This window comes from Penicillium canescens (genome assembly GCF_028828765.1).
Source record: "Penicillium canescens strain IBT 15451 chromosome Unknown utg000003l_segment0_segment0, whole genome shotgun sequence".
Taxonomy (NCBI): Eukaryota; Fungi; Ascomycota; class Eurotiomycetes; order Eurotiales; family Aspergillaceae; genus Penicillium; species Penicillium canescens.
Genome location: NW_026703965.1, coordinates 5,210,224 through 5,227,247, shown reverse-complemented (window position 1 = coordinate 5,227,247; position 17,024 = coordinate 5,210,224). Strand labels below are relative to the sequence as shown.

Here is a 17,024-nt window from a genome sequence, read left to right as displayed (position 1 = left end):
AACTGTGTGACCGGATATTCCAAGGTTGACGATGAGCTAGGGAGCAGCGGGATAATAATTCAAGATTCACAGAACTCTCGCTCCACATTGGCTTTCAACAGTTTATTTGACGCTGACATCGCGAAAGCAGCCACCGGTGGCCCGGATCTATTACAATATACAGGGCCGTCAGTTGGTTCTAATCATGATACCACAGGAATAATTGAATTTGGTCTTCATATTTTCTCAGGCCGAACCACTTCATACCAGCCGTCCCAAGCTACTTTGATTAACTCTTTATCTTCAATAAGAGACTTTCAAACCCTTCCTGACCAAACTTCAGTGGGTTACTTCGATGGAGATACTCCACGGGGGACTCTATATGCTGTGTCTCGGTCGAAGCCAACAGAAGTCGGTAATTTGGAAAATTCTGCGCAGTTGATTGAATTCTCTCGTCATTCTCAGCCTACACAAACAAGGCAAAACACGAGTCAATCCGACGACTTAGACTTTAGCACGTCCAGTACCGTCACCAAAAGCCAGCTTGTGGATGAAACCAACACGATGCCGACGATTGCCACGAAGACTGCAGTAGCAGAATTGACGATGGACAATTCTCGCGCATCTCGAGCCTTGTCGAGCCATGTTGTAGGAATAATATTGGGAAGCATTTCCGGTGCTACTTTGCTCTTTGCGATCATTTTATATTTACACCAATTTTGCTTTCGACAGATTGGCGGGTTCAGTAAAGGCAGAGGTTTACTTATTCAACCGAAATCAGACAATCTTGCTGTCACATTCCCGGATGCGCCGGAAACTTTGGAAATATCACGATTTTCTGCATATTCATGATTCAAAGCTGGCGCGAGTTATCAGTGAAATAGAACGGAGTTTATTGGCTTCTTAATTTGTCTCGTGAATAGCTGCAGGTAAACAAAGGCTAGACAACAAAATATGACACAAACTAACTTATAGAAAATATAATTAAGCTTGCGGTTGCAGTTATCAAAGTACAGAGCTTTTCGAAAGTTATATCAGAGCCTGAGTGATACAGTACGCTTTCAATTGATCCGATGTCCTACGAGAAAACGAAGTCTCTCCTGAGCGTGTTATGCTAGGAATTACATGTGGTTAGGCGAATGGATATATGATTAAATACATATTTGGTAGAGAACAGGACAGGACGAGGGAGTGGCACTGTGAGCTCACTTTACAATTTATGACATTGGGTGCTCAGAATGGTTATTCCGCCCAAGATGCTTCGAATAAGCTGATAATCGTAGCCTTGATATACTATTCTTCTGCCACATTTGCTTTGTTCTGCATGAAATGTCTCTTCCTACTCCAAATCGGTCTCCAAATTATCGGGAGCATTCCATGTCTCTCTTGTCCGCTATCCCACCAGCTGACCACGGAATACGGTCCCTCAAATGGCGCATGTGCCTTGTAGTTTTATTGAGTCCTCTGCCTGTGCACTCCATTTCCTCCACCTTCATATGTAACTGTAGAAGGCTTCGTACGAGACTCTAGTTCATATCACTTTCAATCTTCAGATTGAGAATATATATCCATGAGTCGTACCACATCTCTTTAAAATATTAATTCCTTTGCTACCTGTGCAAGCATAAACAAGTTCCTTTTAAGCCAGGATGGATGAGGCCGTTTGCGAACTTGATGATAATAAATCCTGTGGCACTGGGCACTGGGCACTTCCTGAAAATGCCCGCCTCATGGTCTCCTCCAGAAGCTGGATTTGGCGATATGCAGTGTCGGCGGTAGCTCCAGCTGGCTACCCTTTACGTGAATATAGCTCGCTTTATATAATTTTCAACATATTACATTGTTTCATCCCCTCAGAGGATGCTTTCATCAACAAATCCTGTCTGGTTGAACTTGAAGTGGTCTCCGGCGCCTCAGTATTATACAAATGTGATGGAGCTATAAGACAGGTAGGGCTGATACTTGATCCCCTCAAATTAGTTTTATATGATTAAACAAGAAATACCGAAGAACGATCGGCGGTGAGCACAACGTTCATTTCCTGCTGAACCGCTTGCAAAGTGACAAACGACCATCATATATTATCGCATTACCCAGGCGAAAGGTGAGGCATCATTCTTATTTCTCAGCCTTGATTCTTATTTGACATGGGACTTACCTGGATTCCCCAATCGCGATTACTTCCTTGTGGAGCCCGGTTTTCTTTCGACTTAGTATTTGTAATGACTCAGATATCTTATCTTCTATCCAAGAACCTATAAATGGCAGAGTAGTTTCTGTTCCTTCTCTTTGGCACTTTTCCTCCAAACCTTTCAATGGAACACCTTTAAGGAAGCCACCTTCTACAGCTGCGAGCAAGTCTCATATCATGGATCCTATTCAAACAAAGAATAAAGAGAATGAATACCATTCTATGTTTCTGCCTTCTGTCGTGCCAACTGAATTAGACTTAACATCCTGTGGTTTGCGAACTCCACGTGAATCGCCCGAAGAGACAAATGACGTCGGCAGTCCCGACGTTTCATTGGAAGCCAGCGACTCCTCGAAGCATAATTATCTAGAAACAACAATTCCAGGATGCCAGCCTAAGCGCGCTGTTTACCCTAATAAGGAACATGAATCAGCACTGCATCGCACTAGTGAAAAAAGCACGAAGAATTCCTGCAAGCGAAACAGAGTGCGAAAGCCCCCATTTGTTCCCCACAGCTTGAAATCCAGTCGATCTATTATCTCAGCCCCATTCAAAAATAGAGCCCTGTCCAAGGCTATGAAATTGGGTCCAATTACTTACCGCAGCGCTCTAAAGATAACTGAGCAGCTATGTAAAACACAGTTGGTCCTGCTCAGGAATCATCTCAAAGATCATAGTGATTTTTTTAGCGACGGAGAAGTGTTCTTACATGAGTTAGCGACTGCGCACCCAAAGTACAACCGCATGATTCGAACGCTACCCATGTTATTGCATCTTGTTCCTGGAGAACTCAAAGAAAAATTAATGATGGAAGAAAACGTGGAGTTGTTGAAGATCGGAGCTTATTTGGCAAATAAATGGATTTCAAGACCAACCTGATAAATAGCGAAAGTAGGGGGCCCAGTCTTTTCCCAATGTCGCCCAATACAAAAGATACATTGCAATCTCCATTTTCTTTTGTCCAAGGAAGAACCAAACAGATTTATATTATGTTTCCGACCTCATATATCCAATATGTAGGACAATGAAGCACACTATTCAAAGAATCTCTTCTAAGCTGCCAACGTTTTATAGCACAGTCAATGAAAAATTATACAGTGGTGTCGAAGCCATTCCACTCGTGAAAAATAGCTCTTTCTGTCCTAGTTATTAGCTCGAGATACTGCCATGAACGTAGGTCGGAATAAAGGTATTATAAGGAAGAGACATCACTATATGTTAACTAGATTGGTGGTCGGTCTACGCGCAGAGCTTATTAGAGTTACACTGTAAATCGACAAGACAAAGAAACGGTAAGCAAAGGTACGGTCAACAACAGACGGTCAACAACAGACGGTCAACAACAGACGTGTTGATTGATAAGTGATGCTTCAGTGTTCATGTTATTGAGGGGAGTTGATTATGTGTTGTGTTGCATGTTGTCTAAGATACAAGTAGGCTGGTGAACAGGTATATATGTATGCACGTGATCCCAGCCTCATTATTATCTCAGCAACCGGGATAACGTAATTCACTTTCCACTTCTTCTTCTGCCCGCCTGCGAGGAAACGCTGGAAGGATCGATGGAAAGGCCGAAAGGCCAGCCCATCTGCAATGATAAACTGGATACTGAGCACAGCTGCTGGGGCCGAGGAATTCGGCCGTTTCGTGCAAGAAACGTTCTTTTTCAAGGACATCTGCCCAAATCGGGCACAAACATGCGCCGCATAGCGCAACAGTCTTCACCTCTGCCCAGATGGGAGAGGCCGGCACCCTCTCCCATCCGCGGGTAGTCAGTCCACCCCCAGGAGCCCAGGCCAGGATAGTGCCTGGCGCTTCTTTAACCCTTTCTCAGCACGTAGTGCTCAATTTTGCTGCTTTCCAGCGTGTATTTAGTTGAGCTAGTTAGCTAGTTGTAGTAAATCCTCGCTTAGGTAGCACGTCCAGTTACCCCTCGGGAGGTAGTGGGTCACCTGCCAAGTGACCTGCCGGCGACGTTAAATAATCAATAATAATAATAATAATAATTTCAACACTCCCACTCGCTAATCTCCTTCGTCAGAAGGATATCAGCGATCCTTCATCACGGTTGCCAAGCCCCATTAAAACCTCCCAAAACCAGTGGTAAAAAGGAAGGAAAGGGTGCCTGCATGCCCGGTTTTACTTTTTCCTTTTCGGTATGAAGGCTCGTGTCTGACCGGGCTATTATTCAATGCCGAGGCCTTTTCGAAACCATTCAAATCTATCTCGTGCCAGGGGCTTCGTGAAGCCATCCGCTATCTGTTCTGACGTGGGGATATACTTGAGCTCCACTGTCTTGGCGTCTTGGACTTCTCCTTGCCACTTTCGCTGGATTTCCATATGCTTTGTACGCGAATGATATTGAGGGTTTGAGGCCAGCGCAATGGCTCCCTGGTTGTCGCCGCAGATGATCGTTGCGCGTTTTCCCTGGCCCATGTTCAGCTCGTGGAGGAGTCTTCTCAGCCAGATGGCTTCCTTGGTTGCTTGCGTCTGGCCCATGAATTCGGCCTCGCAGGTAGACAGGGCAACAATGTTCTGGCGCTTTGATTGCCAGCTGATTGCTCCAATTCCAACGTTGAAAAGATACCCTGCCGTCGACCGTCTTGTCTGGTGACACCCAGCCCAATGTGCATCCGTGAAGCCACGGAGCATGTGGAGCTGACCTTTATACGCAAGACTGAGGGATTTGGTGCCTTTGAGATATCGAAGGATTCGGCGGGCGAGCTTCATATGTTGTGGACCAGGATTTGCCAAGTGTCTGCTTGCCGCCGAGACAGCGTATGCGATATCGCCTCTAGTCCCAAGCATGATATACATCAGCGATCCGATCACACGCTGGTACTCGTTCTTTACATTCGACGGGCAGATGTATTCAGGACCGCTTTCTGGTAGAGGTGAAGTGTCTATAGGCGTGCTGACTTGTGCACAGTCTAACATTCCGAATTGTTGAAGGACTTTGTGCACGTAAGCCTTTTGGCTGAGATAGAGGATTCTGTTCTGCCGATCTCGCCGGATGGTCATGCCGAGGTAGTAGCTGCAGGGGCCAAGATCTGTCATATGAAAACGATTTCTGAGGCTCCTCTTGATATTCTTTATCTCTGCAATGCTTGGTTCGATGATCAAGAGGTCGTCCACGTATACTGCGATGTACATGCTGCTCCGAACAAAGATACTGAGATCGGCGTTGATGGGCTCGAAGCCAAGGTCCCGAAGGAAATTGGTAAGCGTCTGATACCAGATACGAGGTGCTTGCTTCAGACCGTAGAGTGCCTTTCGAAGCTTGCAGACCCTCGATGTGCCGTCTGTAGTGTGATGCGGCTGTTCAACATAGATCTCATGGTCTACCTCGCCGTATAAGAACGCTGTTTTGACATTCATTTGTTCGATCTCGAGATCCAGGGCTGCGGCAATTGCGAACAGGGCTTTGTAACTCGTTGGTTTGACCACGGAAGCAAATGTCTGACCATAATCGACACCTTCTTGGGTGAAACCTCTGACTACCCATCTGCACTTGTAGCGAACGATTTCTCCGCCTGGTCCTCTTTTGAGCTTGAAGATCCACTTCCCGCTCAGAACTCGGCGATCCTTGGGAGGCTCAACCATTTCCCAAGTTTTGTTTTGTTTGAGTGATTTTAGCTCTTCGCTCATTCCTTTTTCCCATTCAAGCCAGCGTGGATCGTTCTTGGCCTGTCGAAGGGACTTTGGTTCAAAGGGTTCTATCTCTTCCGCTGCTACGGTCAGGAAGGTCGGAATGACATTCTTGTCAGGGATATTCATCAATACGAGTTCTTCTTGGTCATCACCAGGTGTGTCTTGAAACGTTTATGTGTCACGAGCTTGAGTTCTGGGTGGCGTTCCAGTGAGGCTTGTTGCACTATGCGTTTTGCGCCACCCTCCCGTAGCTCGGAACAATCTAGCCAATCTGGGATTCGCCCTTGCTGAGCATCTCCTTGTTGCTGGTGAATCCTGTGAAGGAGGTGATAAGGGTCTGAAGGTATCGTCACTCCGTGTAGGCGAAAAGGTTATATCTCCTTGTCCAGCAACGGCGGGCTGCGAGTTATTATCACTCGACTGAGGCAGATGCACTTGCACTATGTCGTCCCTTGATCCAGGCTGTATTTGCCCTTGTGGCGCCAGGGAGATTTGACGTCCCGAGGCTGGCACGGATGCATGTCGCGTACTGGCCGACGGTTGGTATATTAGTCCCACCGTCTCACTCCCCCCTGCGGCAGCAGCCGTTGCCCCAGGGAAGCTCTGCTGTTTGGCTCCTACGTCTTCTCCGGTCTGCGTGGGAGGAGTGATGAGGACTTCATAAAATTCTGCATTTGGCGTACCAATTGTTCTGCCGTCTCCTAGCAGGATGCGGCAGTTCGTATTTCCTTCGTATCCCAGCAGTAGACATGGCCTTGTTCTTGGTCCCGTCAACTTCTTTCTTTGTTTGAGCGGAATTAGATACTCTCCCCTGGATCCTATAACTCTCAGCCGTGATAGGTCAGGCTTGTCACCATACCAAGCTTGGTACAGAGTCATGTTGCGTTTGGATGAAAGTGATCGATTCGAGAGGAAGGCCGCAGTTCGCGCAATCTCCGGCCAAAATTGGGTAGTTTCGCCTGGCGAGCATTGGTCCGACTCGATCGTAAATTGTCCTGTGGGCTCTTTCCGCCACCTCATTCTGTTGGTGTTGGTCGACGCCTGTGACTTCGGCTTGGATTGCCCTTGAGAAGAGGGTAAATATCATTTCTTCTCCCACTTGTTCGGGGATATGGTCAAGACGAATTCGCCGGCATTTGCGCTCTGGGCGTTCATTATGGTCTAAGAAGTGCCGCAAGGACTCAACAACGTATTCTTTGCCGTTGTGGTATGGGGACGACCCCAACCCAACCAGTATAGTCCTTAACGACGGTTAGCCAGTAGCGACGCCATCAAGGCCCTCTTCAAATGGTCCTGCAACATCGATATGAAGGAGCTCCGTGGCGTATTTGGATCTTTTGCATGCTTCTGAACCACGATGGGGGATTTCAATCATTCTTCCCTGAAGGCATGGGTTGCAAGGTTGGCGTGGCGCGTTATCCCGAATTTCGTGGGCCTGCTTTTTGAGTCGTTGTATATTCGCACCGCTCATGTGAGCGAGCCTGTTGTGCCAGGGTGACGATTGCGAGCTGACGTAGTAGGCTGGAAAAACAAATTTCGCCCATAGGTCGAGTGCGTAGACTCCATGGAATTGGTTCGCAGTAAACAGATTTTTCCCATCTGATTTGTTCCGAATAATGACGCTATTGCTTGAGAAATCGATCTTTGCCCCCCGATTGAGAAGCTGTAACACAGATATGAGATTGGCATGTGCGGTCGGGACGAACAGGACATCATCTAGAACGAGCCATTTCTTTCTTCCTCGTACATTGCACAGGATATTTGCCACTCCTATGCCGGAATGGGCTGTTGAGGTATCAACGCTTCTCAACGGCGGACCATCATATTTGTCCATCTTGACGAATTTCAAAGTATTGCTACAGACGTACTGAGCACCCCCACTGTCCACGATCCAGGTGTCACTGATTGAGAGAGGTTTTGTGGTCGTCATACTGGGAATATAGTCAAAGGTGGCAACATTTCCTTCGACTTCCGCTCCAAAAGCTGCATTGGTATCTTCTCTCGGAACTTGTGTCGCCAAGAAAGTCGGTCTTATTGGGGTCCCTCGGTCCTTCTGAATGGTCGTCTTCGTGCTAGCCCGTCTCTTAGATGGCTTACGAAGGTCCGTGTATGCATCGTTGGGTCTTGATCTGCGCATCTTTCTCTCGTTTTCTTGGTTTTCTTGGCCCCTCAGGTGGGGATTCTTCTTGAAGCACCCGGACTCCCTGTGATAGGGTCTGCGACAGAAAACACAGAAAGGGACATGGGACATTGTTGATCTCGATTCGGCACGTTTTCCCATCTGAAGACGGTATGACTTTCTTGTCTCCTAGGTTTTGGCTGATTGTGAAGGCAGGAATCGCATTTGTATCTGCGGAATGATTGCCCAGCTGTCCTTTCCTATGTTCCTCTTCAATGGCCTTGTTCTCAATGTAGTCGAATGTAGGGGCTGCCTTAGTGATATTTCCGTCCTCATCTCTATCATTCAATGTCCATTTGCCTAGTGACATGGTCGTGGAGGCTCTCATATTCTGGACCTAAGGCAGGGAGGAAAAAGAAGGTTCGTTCAATTTCAGAAGTGACACATGCGGAGTCGAGTACAAGTCTCTCGGCATGGATCTGTCTGATCTCGGCCCCGAGGGCTTGTGCACTCTCACATTTGGCTCGGGTAAGTGACATGTACCTCCTCTGAAGATTCACATATGTTCCCGAACCTTCCGGCTTGAAGTTTTCTTTGACGGCTTTGATCAGTGATTGTACTCGAGTGATTCCGAAGGCGATTATCCGCTGAGCCGCATTGTGGGTCAACTTTGCCGCGGATCATTGACGAGGGAAATGTTTGGCGGTGGGACCACTGCTGTGCTTCCTCCTATTTTCCAAAGGTGGGATCGTTCCATCTAGTCACAGGGGAGATTCGAAGAAACTTCTTGACATTCTGGTTCCACTAAGACCAGTCGTTGGCATTACCAAGGGTCGGTGTGGCATTGTAGAATGAGCTCAAGCCTATCTGTTCGCATTTATTCAAGTCCATGCTGAGGAAAATCAGGATTCTTCGATGCTGAAGGATTAGGTATTTGACGCGTCACTCGAGCGGATCAAGTGGACAGAAGGCGTATAGTTCGATAGTTCAGGAGATCGAGGCTCCAGACCAAATAGCTCTAGGCTCGAGGCCTCGCTTGGTTGAATAGAGTTGACGGAGTGGGAATACTCCGAGGAGGTTGGTGTAGTTGTATGCGACGGAGGAAAGTATTCACTGTCTGGTAGGTCTTATGGCTTGAGATGATTGCTATACGATTCGAAGAAGTGAGGAAAATGGACGCGGTCGACCATATATTGTGGCTTTCGCTCTGCGAAAGATGTTGGTTTGTTTGGTCGGAGATTGTACCCATTTGAGGTATTGCTATTGAGGTCGACGGTGTAAGTCCAGTCTCGGAGTTTGTTGAGTTGAGGTAACTCGGTCCCTGTTCCGGATTGGAGAATACCGGCTGCGTTTGACTTGGAGAGTTGCGTCTTGTGGTGCGCCGGGAGTCGGCAATGACGGGCACAGCAGCGAGCGCCCGGCGCGTTCGCTCTTCCGGAGTTAAATGCCTATAGGCCGCGCCGACTGCGTGTTGGAAAAGCAGTGGAAATTCGCCTTTCGGATTTTTGAAAAGTGCCAACAGCGGATGCATCGAAGATAGCACACCAAATTGAGCTCCTTGTCAGTCCATTGGTTATATGGTCCACGCTTTCTTTTCATAAGTTAGAATAGCGGATTGTCCCCCTTTTGAGAAGATCAGGGGTTTTTAGGGAAAATTAGCATCTCAGCATTTTATAGAGAACAGATTATTTTATCTGTCGGTGTAATGTGATACGTCTGTTGTCTGTTGTGAAACGTAACTGTTGACTATGATTAGTTTCACAAAAATATAGCAGTGTGATTTTTGTCAGGATTCGTAAGACGAGTCCGCACAATTCATTTTTCTCTTTGTCGTTGGAAAGGTCCTCTTCGTTGAAGTACTAAATGAGCAATTTCAATTCAGTCAATAGATGAAGCTATCACTTGATGGGGAAACTTAGGAGTAAGAAGCGATCTTCAATTTGAGGTGAGCAGTGCCGGGCTCATAACCTGTTGATTGATAAGTGATGCTTCAGTGTTCATGTTATTGAGGGGAGTTGATTGTGTGTTGTTATATGTTAGATACAAGGTTGGTAGACAGGTATATATGTATGCATGTGGTCCCGGCCCCCGTGACTATTTCAGTGACCGTGATATTCAACACAGACGGTCAACAACAGACGGTCAACAACAGACGGTCAACAACAGACGGTCAACAACAGATGGTCAACAATAGATGGTCAACAACAAACGGTTAAGAAGGAGTTTAAGGAGCGATGAGCACCAGGTTGGGCAATCTCCAGACGGTCCTTTTCGCCACATTTTTAAACATTCGCAAGCTCGTATGAATATTATTGGTGGATATGAAATATTAGGAAAATGACATATGAATAAAGCTCGCCCCCACATTTAAGTAAAGAAAGGGACGGACGTTCCGGAACCCTCAAATTAAAGAGACCCCAAAGATTTTGAACTGGTACGCAAATAAGCATGCCTCTGCAAAGAGCTCGGGTAAAAGAAGATGTAAGCTTGTAATAGAATAATAAAATAGAGACGGTCGTGTGGTGGAATCAGGAAAGTAAACAACTGAACGGTCTAACTCCACCCTGGTGAGATTGGGGCGAAAATCAACCTATGCCAGAAACGCCAACCACCTTGCCCCAGCGTAGTCCACCCCGCCAATTTCCAATGGACGAGCAAATTAAAGCCTCCGCAGAAAGATTTGCCTGGTTTATCAAATGGATGCTGTGCTAAACTTACTGGATAGATGGTCTTTGTTGAGGTTCGCAGTCCGAAGAACATAAAAGCCAAAGCCCTCCCGTACAGGAACATGGATATAAAAGGGTGATTGTGCCTTCCAGCGTGACAGCCTGTACGGCTCGTCGCTGCTACCTGGCACACTCCACCGGTGATCCTGTCTTCCAGCGTGACAGCCTGTACGGTTCGTCGCTGCTACCTGGCACACTCCACCGGTGATCCTGTCTTCCAGCGTGACAGCCTGTACGGTTCGTCGCTGCTACCTGGCACACTCCACCGGTGATCCTGTCTTCCAGCGTGACAGCCTGTACGGTTCGTCGCTGCTACCTGGCACACTCCACCGGTGATCCTGTCTTCCAGCGTGACAGCCTGTACGGTTCGTCGCTGCTACCTGGCACACTCCACCGGTGATCCTGTCTTCCAGCGTGACAGCCTGTACGGTTCGTCGCTGCTACCTGGCACACTCCACCGGTGATCCTGTCTTCCAGCGTGACAACCTGCACGGTTCGTCGCTGCTACCTGGCACACTCCACCGGTGATCCTGTCTTCCAGCGTGACAGCCTGTACGGTTCGTCGCTGCTACCTGGCACACTCCACCGGTGATCCTGTCTTCCAGCGTGACAGCCTGTACGGTTCGTCGCTGCTACCTGGCACAATCAACAGGTGATCCTGTCTTCCAGCGTGACAACCTGCACGGTTCGTCGCTGCTACCTGGCACACTCCACCGGTGATCCTGTCTTCCAGCGTGACAGCCTGCACGGCTCGTCGCTGCTACCTGGCACAATCACCTGGTGGCTTACACCTACCTCCAGCAATTGGACAGACACCTCTTCGTGGTGCTGGGGATCATTACTCAAACGAGAAATCGTTTCAGGAAGCTAAGATCTGTCCTTGAAAGGCATTTGCCTCCGCTTCCTAGCTTTGCATGTATTCTTCATTTTCGTTGATTTGCTTCTGTTCAGTTGGCGGCTCTCGTGCCGTAAGATGATTTTAGCGCAGCTACTCTCGGCGAACATTTGACCATGTTGTAGTTCACAGGAATAATTAATTATTTTATTGAGAGGGAAACATGAGGCTATATATACACCACAAAGTCTAAGTGGATTTACAACCAACTTGGTTCTTTGTATAGACACCTCGGGATCGGTTCCGATGGTGCGGCTTAGTGCCTGATCTGCACCAGCCTCATATCACAAGACCCATTCAGCTCCCTAAATAATCAACCATAGACAATATTCCTGCTGCTTGCTTTGGTTCTTCCGTTATGGGGCCTAGCTCCTCCGTATCATATATACACTGTCCATCTTGCCAGACGTAGACGAAACCGAGAAGCGTGAACTCGATAATATCCTACACTGTGCAAGCCCGACATGATTTCGAGAGACCTATAAAGGAGATTCGGAATTTTTCTTTCTTGACTTTATGCGAGCGATTGGCTTCATTTCTAGTAGGTCCCGTAATTCTCTACCGGTTACTGAAGAGAAGTATGGTAAAATCTGTTCGATTGGTGTGGAAGTTTACGAAGTGTTTTCTACTTTAATGGGGTCCGACGATACAATTGCACGCGCAGTAAATAGGCTCCTGGATCCACCTTAAGACGCGTCATGATATAATTTTATCACAGCAAAGTAACTAGTGGAAGCTCTCCATGGCACTGGCGGTAGTTGCCGCTATAAGCTACGTAGTTCCAAGGAACACGCCTGGTCACACAAAAGTAAACAGTTCCTACAACGCTTTCAGTAGCGGAGCATTCGGAGAAATAATGAAAATTTGGGTTAAATCTAATTTCAAGTAAACACGTACTAGAATAGACTACGTTTCAAAATTCAATCTCGCATGCACCCACGGAATAATCAACTGTCTCGCCGTCAGAGCACCTACATTTGCCGCCTTTGCCGGCTGCGTAATATTCCGATTCCCTGATAATGTTGTAGTTAATATATCTGGACTTGTCTTGTCAAAACAAAGAATCTTACTTGATCAGGCAAATACGACCAGTTACTGTTTGCATAGCTTCCACTGTACCACGGGTCTGGCTATAGCTGCTGAACGATTCTAAGCTCCCAATTAAACCCGTTGCAAGTGTATACATAGTACTTGACTTGCCACCAGGGCCAAGGGTTGTTTCGCCAACGATTGTTGAAGTCATCAACTCGGTCAAGTCCAATGTACCGGAGGTGGTGCTCGGACTGCTAGCAATTTCTGGGCTCATTGCGATAGGAAAGTCGTACACAGCGTATGGACAGCTCTCAGAGTGCGATTGATCCGATTGTAATCTCTTCGCCAAAGGGCCTCCAGGTATAGATTTATACGCGGGCGGTTCGTTAGCAGTCGAGAGGATTATGTCGTTGCATTTGAGGCCTGAACTGTCTAAACCTGGTATTATTAGAGATGATACTTCTTGTTGCATGGAACGCATACTCACATTTTACTAGGACTGACTTAAGCTCGCCTTGGCAGTCATTGGACAGTAAGGATGAGTGCACTTTATTGTCCTGGGTGTATTGGACTGAGCTGCTGGTGTTGGCGTTCCGATTCCAGATATCGAGCAGATCGCAAGTTTTTTCAGCGAACTCATTGATGTGGAATTTCGCACTTGCTATAGTAGCGCATGCCATAAGTAAAAGGCGACCATACATGTCCAAAGTGTTATTGTTGAATATTGGAATGGTATTGGGTCTTCACTTTCAACGTCAAACGTCAAATACTGGAGGTATTCAAGTCTTCTTATAAGTTAACCTAATTGCCACTATTTCTCTTACGGCCTAGCTACCATCAGAAGCCCCGGTGTTTGCACACAAGACCCCAAAATCCGCTAATCCGGTCAAGACCAAAAAATGAATAAGAGAGATGCGGAGACTGTGGCCCTCGTGTTACAAGGCTATTTTGTTGAGTGCTGGGCTGTTGTTTCTCTTTATCTTCCTTTGTAGATGGTGCTGCCTTTTATGAGGTGACCACCGCGACGACTCTAGACCATCAAAATAAGCCCTAGAATGTAACCTGGATACCCTCAGAAACATACCATGGAAATTTAGGTCGACCAACCTCCGTTTCTTTGCACCTCTGCTATCAGATTTCAATCTAGGAGACCTTATCCTAGCATAGTACTAGAAATAACCTTACAGACACCAAAGTCTTATAAAATCTACCAGAGATCCCCGTGTAAGCGTGTTCGCAAGCTTCTCCGTCATTATGAACCTTTCACATAACCTTCTCATATTCTGCGTGCTTCTATTGAAAGCAGTTAGTGACACTTTAATGGAGACGAATGTATTTATTAATGATTTGCCATAGGTCGGGAGTCCAACACTTCAGCCGAACAGCACCCAAAACGGCGTGCTTGCAAGAGAGGTATCAGTGTAGAACATTAGGCTATGATTGTGACACTAAAAGGAAAGAACAGATTTTAGAATCCCCAAGCTTCCCGGCACCGGCCCTTCCAAAAGGGTTTGCCTCCAAAAAACGAGACGTATCTTATTCAGTCAACTCCCCTTATGGATGATTTGCTTACTCCGTTCAGTCTCTACTAGAATGTGACTTTACGCATGGAATCGCATACGTAGGTCCCACTGCAGAAAACATTCAGCATCTTCGAGATGAAGGGGAAAAAATGTGTGTTGCAGATTCAAACAGTTGCTCTCGGGTTTCTTACCTGAATCAGTCTGGTCTATTCTTTTGCAATTACGTACGATAACCAATATTCCTTTTTACGCATATTAGCTGACGTCAGCCTTCAGAACACCGAACAAGTTGTCGTTAAGTGCGACGACCTTGTTCCGACGGCGAAAAATTTGTTCGAATCCTGCCAGATCGCGAATTATTACACCTTTGGTATTGTAAACAATGCAACAAAGGATACCAATTACTACATCAGACTTGGTGGGCAGACGATCTAGAAGGAATTGATATCTGTACGACTTAGAAGGAACAAACGAATGTTCAGGTGGATCTAGACTAAGACTAGTTGGTTCTCTTCGAGAAGATACAAACAATGAAAACAGTGCAAGTAAAGTGAGGACACGCAACCATATGCTTGGCACTGGTTTTCATCTAACTGAAAGGATCATCACATAAGAAGGATAAAGTATGTCGACTTTGCTTGACGGCATTCATATTTATAGCTAGACATCGTAAAAATCTGAAGCTCTAACCTGTAAGAACGAATCCCCAATTCTGCTCTCTTTTAGCGAATCACCGGATTTATTATTCATAACGCTTTTCAACTTGGTAATTATCACAGACTCCTAGTAAAACTGGTAACACTAGCATTAAACTTTCTGGTGGATAAAGGATGGCGTACACTTGCACGCTGAAACATCTCGAGAAATTTTGGGAAATCATTGGAGTTGGGGATTAACGATTGACAGTTTTCCTTGAGGTTTTTGATGCCTCTAAAGTAAACACTACGCTCGCCGTGCTCCGATGGCGTTTGCTGGTAGGTTCCAGGGTTTACTGCAGAATCCACCTCGTTGGCGTTAGGAATATATTGCAGCTGCATTAAACTCTTCTTAAATGTTGCGCAGGCATTTTGTCCACCGCATTGCATTTTGCCAAGTATTTTATAATAGGTGCATTTGTATAGCAGGGCTAGCTTCGGTTTGACCACAGACACTCCGATCTACATGCATCATCGCCATCTAAGTTAGCTCTCTGGGTCGTCTTGGAATGTGGCGGTCCTCACCTCTGGCGCAATCGGTAGAAGGGTCCGGTAGGTCATCGCTATACGATACTACAGGGCGGATCGAATCAATGTTCACGATTTTATTTGTTCGGTCGTCCAAAATATAATTATTCTATATTATCTTCATCCCCCGGAAGATCCATCTCGGCTTGATATGCGAGATTTCCTTGGGCCAACTCCTTCAGGCTCGTGTTCAACCATTCTTTGGCACCAATAATTTCATGTTGTCCGTTCATACGTCGCTTTTTGCTCCTTCTTCCTTCGTTTTGGTCGGTCGACCCGTGAAATACCGTTTGGGAAAGATCCTCACCTATATACTCGGCGTGCAAAAGTAGGAACGGGTTCCCCAAATATAGCGAATAGCAATCTCTCCCGTTGATGCCCCGTGTTGGATTATCGCTAGAATATATATAGAAATGATTTTGGGAAAACCCTTCAAAGAACGTATTCAAAGCCGATTGAATATTTGGTAGCGGCACGATTTTATCAGGCTCGCCAGGAATGATGAATTTCATGTTAAAGCAGCTCGATGGCTGAATATCCATAGCTGGAGCAACCAATGTGGGATCAAACTGCGGAGTAGAACAGACGGGGAACATGGTTGCTACATTTTCTGCTGGTGGAATTATCGTGTTTTGGATCATGTTGTCAAAGTTCGGGTTCCAGAGAGAAGATTGAGAAAGCGTATCGTTGGTTTCAACTGGACGAACGAATTGACTGTCAGGAATATTTTTGAGATAGCGGAAATATGCCAAAAACACCGATCGCCGAGCAAATCCTGCAGTAACTCGGGGAGAGCTCCAGGGCTGTTCCAATACCTCCCGCGAAAGTGCAAACCGATCTGCCTCCACTGAGTCCGTATATGGCTTTCCATATCGTCTTTCTACCGGTAGGTCTTCTTCTAGACTTACTGGAAAGTCACATGGTGTGAGGGGAGGTAATTCAACCGGCTCAGCCTGGGGTCCATCCGCAAAAGGGGTGCTAAATCCTTTTTCCCTGGCAAGCCAGAGGAGGTGTTGCCAAAGAATTCCCCGTTCAGGCGTGTGAAGTCCTTCAACAGGTGTCGCCGCGCGTTGCGTGCCAGATTTTGTCCGCGGCACGCGGCGCTCGTGATTCGTCATTTCGAATCCGTACTGGAAGCTGAAACGCCAGAAATCATAAAGGTCCTCCCGTATTCCATGCTGACGATTTGAAGTCATGACAGGGACACTAGTGTTATATTGTTCCCCTAGTCCTTCGTCGATAGTTATCTTCCGATGGGGATCAGAAATGTAGAGTTGCTGTAGTACACTCCGGCTAACCTCCAGGGTGAGCCTGTCTTTGAAAAATGTCTCCAGCGTCGGTATGGGGTACTGAATCTCTTGTAATCGTTCCCAAATTCCAGAGCGGTCCTGAGCATGTTCAACATCAGGGAACAATTCTTCCTTTAACATTCGTTCCTTCAAAAACTTCAAGTCCCGAGCAGAGACTTTGGGCGCACGCGATTTTAATAGTTGGATAGTCACACCGTCTAATCGTGCCAAAAGGTCAAGCCTGTTTCCCATTAAGCCGAAGAACGTATTCTTTATGTGATTTAAATAGCACAGAAGAGGCTGATGCTTTCACTTAGCCGTCTGAGCATGACATTTTGGGCATTCAAATGGACGCAAGTAACTTACCTCATCACAACGCATTGCCACCAATTTATG

At 46.6% G+C, this 17,024-nt stretch overlaps 3 protein-coding genes across 3 annotated transcripts; all 3 read right to left on the bottom strand.

The window, feature by feature from the left end:
- Positions 1-470: 470 nt before the first annotated feature.
- On the bottom strand, positions 471-680 carry N7446_005243 (uncharacterized protein; the record flags this gene model as incomplete). Its single annotated transcript, XM_058513991.1, has 1 exon — positions 471-680. The coding sequence occupies one exon, from the start codon at positions 678-680 to the stop codon at positions 471-473; it is 210 nt and encodes a 69-aa protein (XP_058375320.1).
- Positions 681-12,627: 11,947 nt separating this feature from the next.
- N7446_005242 (uncharacterized protein) lies at positions 12,628-13,294 on the bottom strand (the record flags this gene model as incomplete). Its single annotated transcript, XM_058513990.1, has 2 exons — positions 12,628-13,031; positions 13,081-13,294. 2 exons carry the CDS (start codon positions 13,292-13,294, stop codon positions 12,628-12,630), a joined length of 618 nt encoding a protein of 205 aa, XP_058375319.1.
- Positions 13,295-15,443: 2,149 nt separating this feature from the next.
- N7446_005241 (uncharacterized protein) lies at positions 15,444-16,880 on the bottom strand (the record flags this gene model as incomplete). The annotated part of the gene is made up of 1 exon (XM_058513989.1): positions 15,444-16,880. One exon carries the CDS (start codon positions 16,878-16,880, stop codon positions 15,444-15,446), a length of 1,437 nt encoding a protein of 478 aa, XP_058375318.1.
- Between the last annotated feature and the right edge of the window lie 144 nt (positions 16,881-17,024).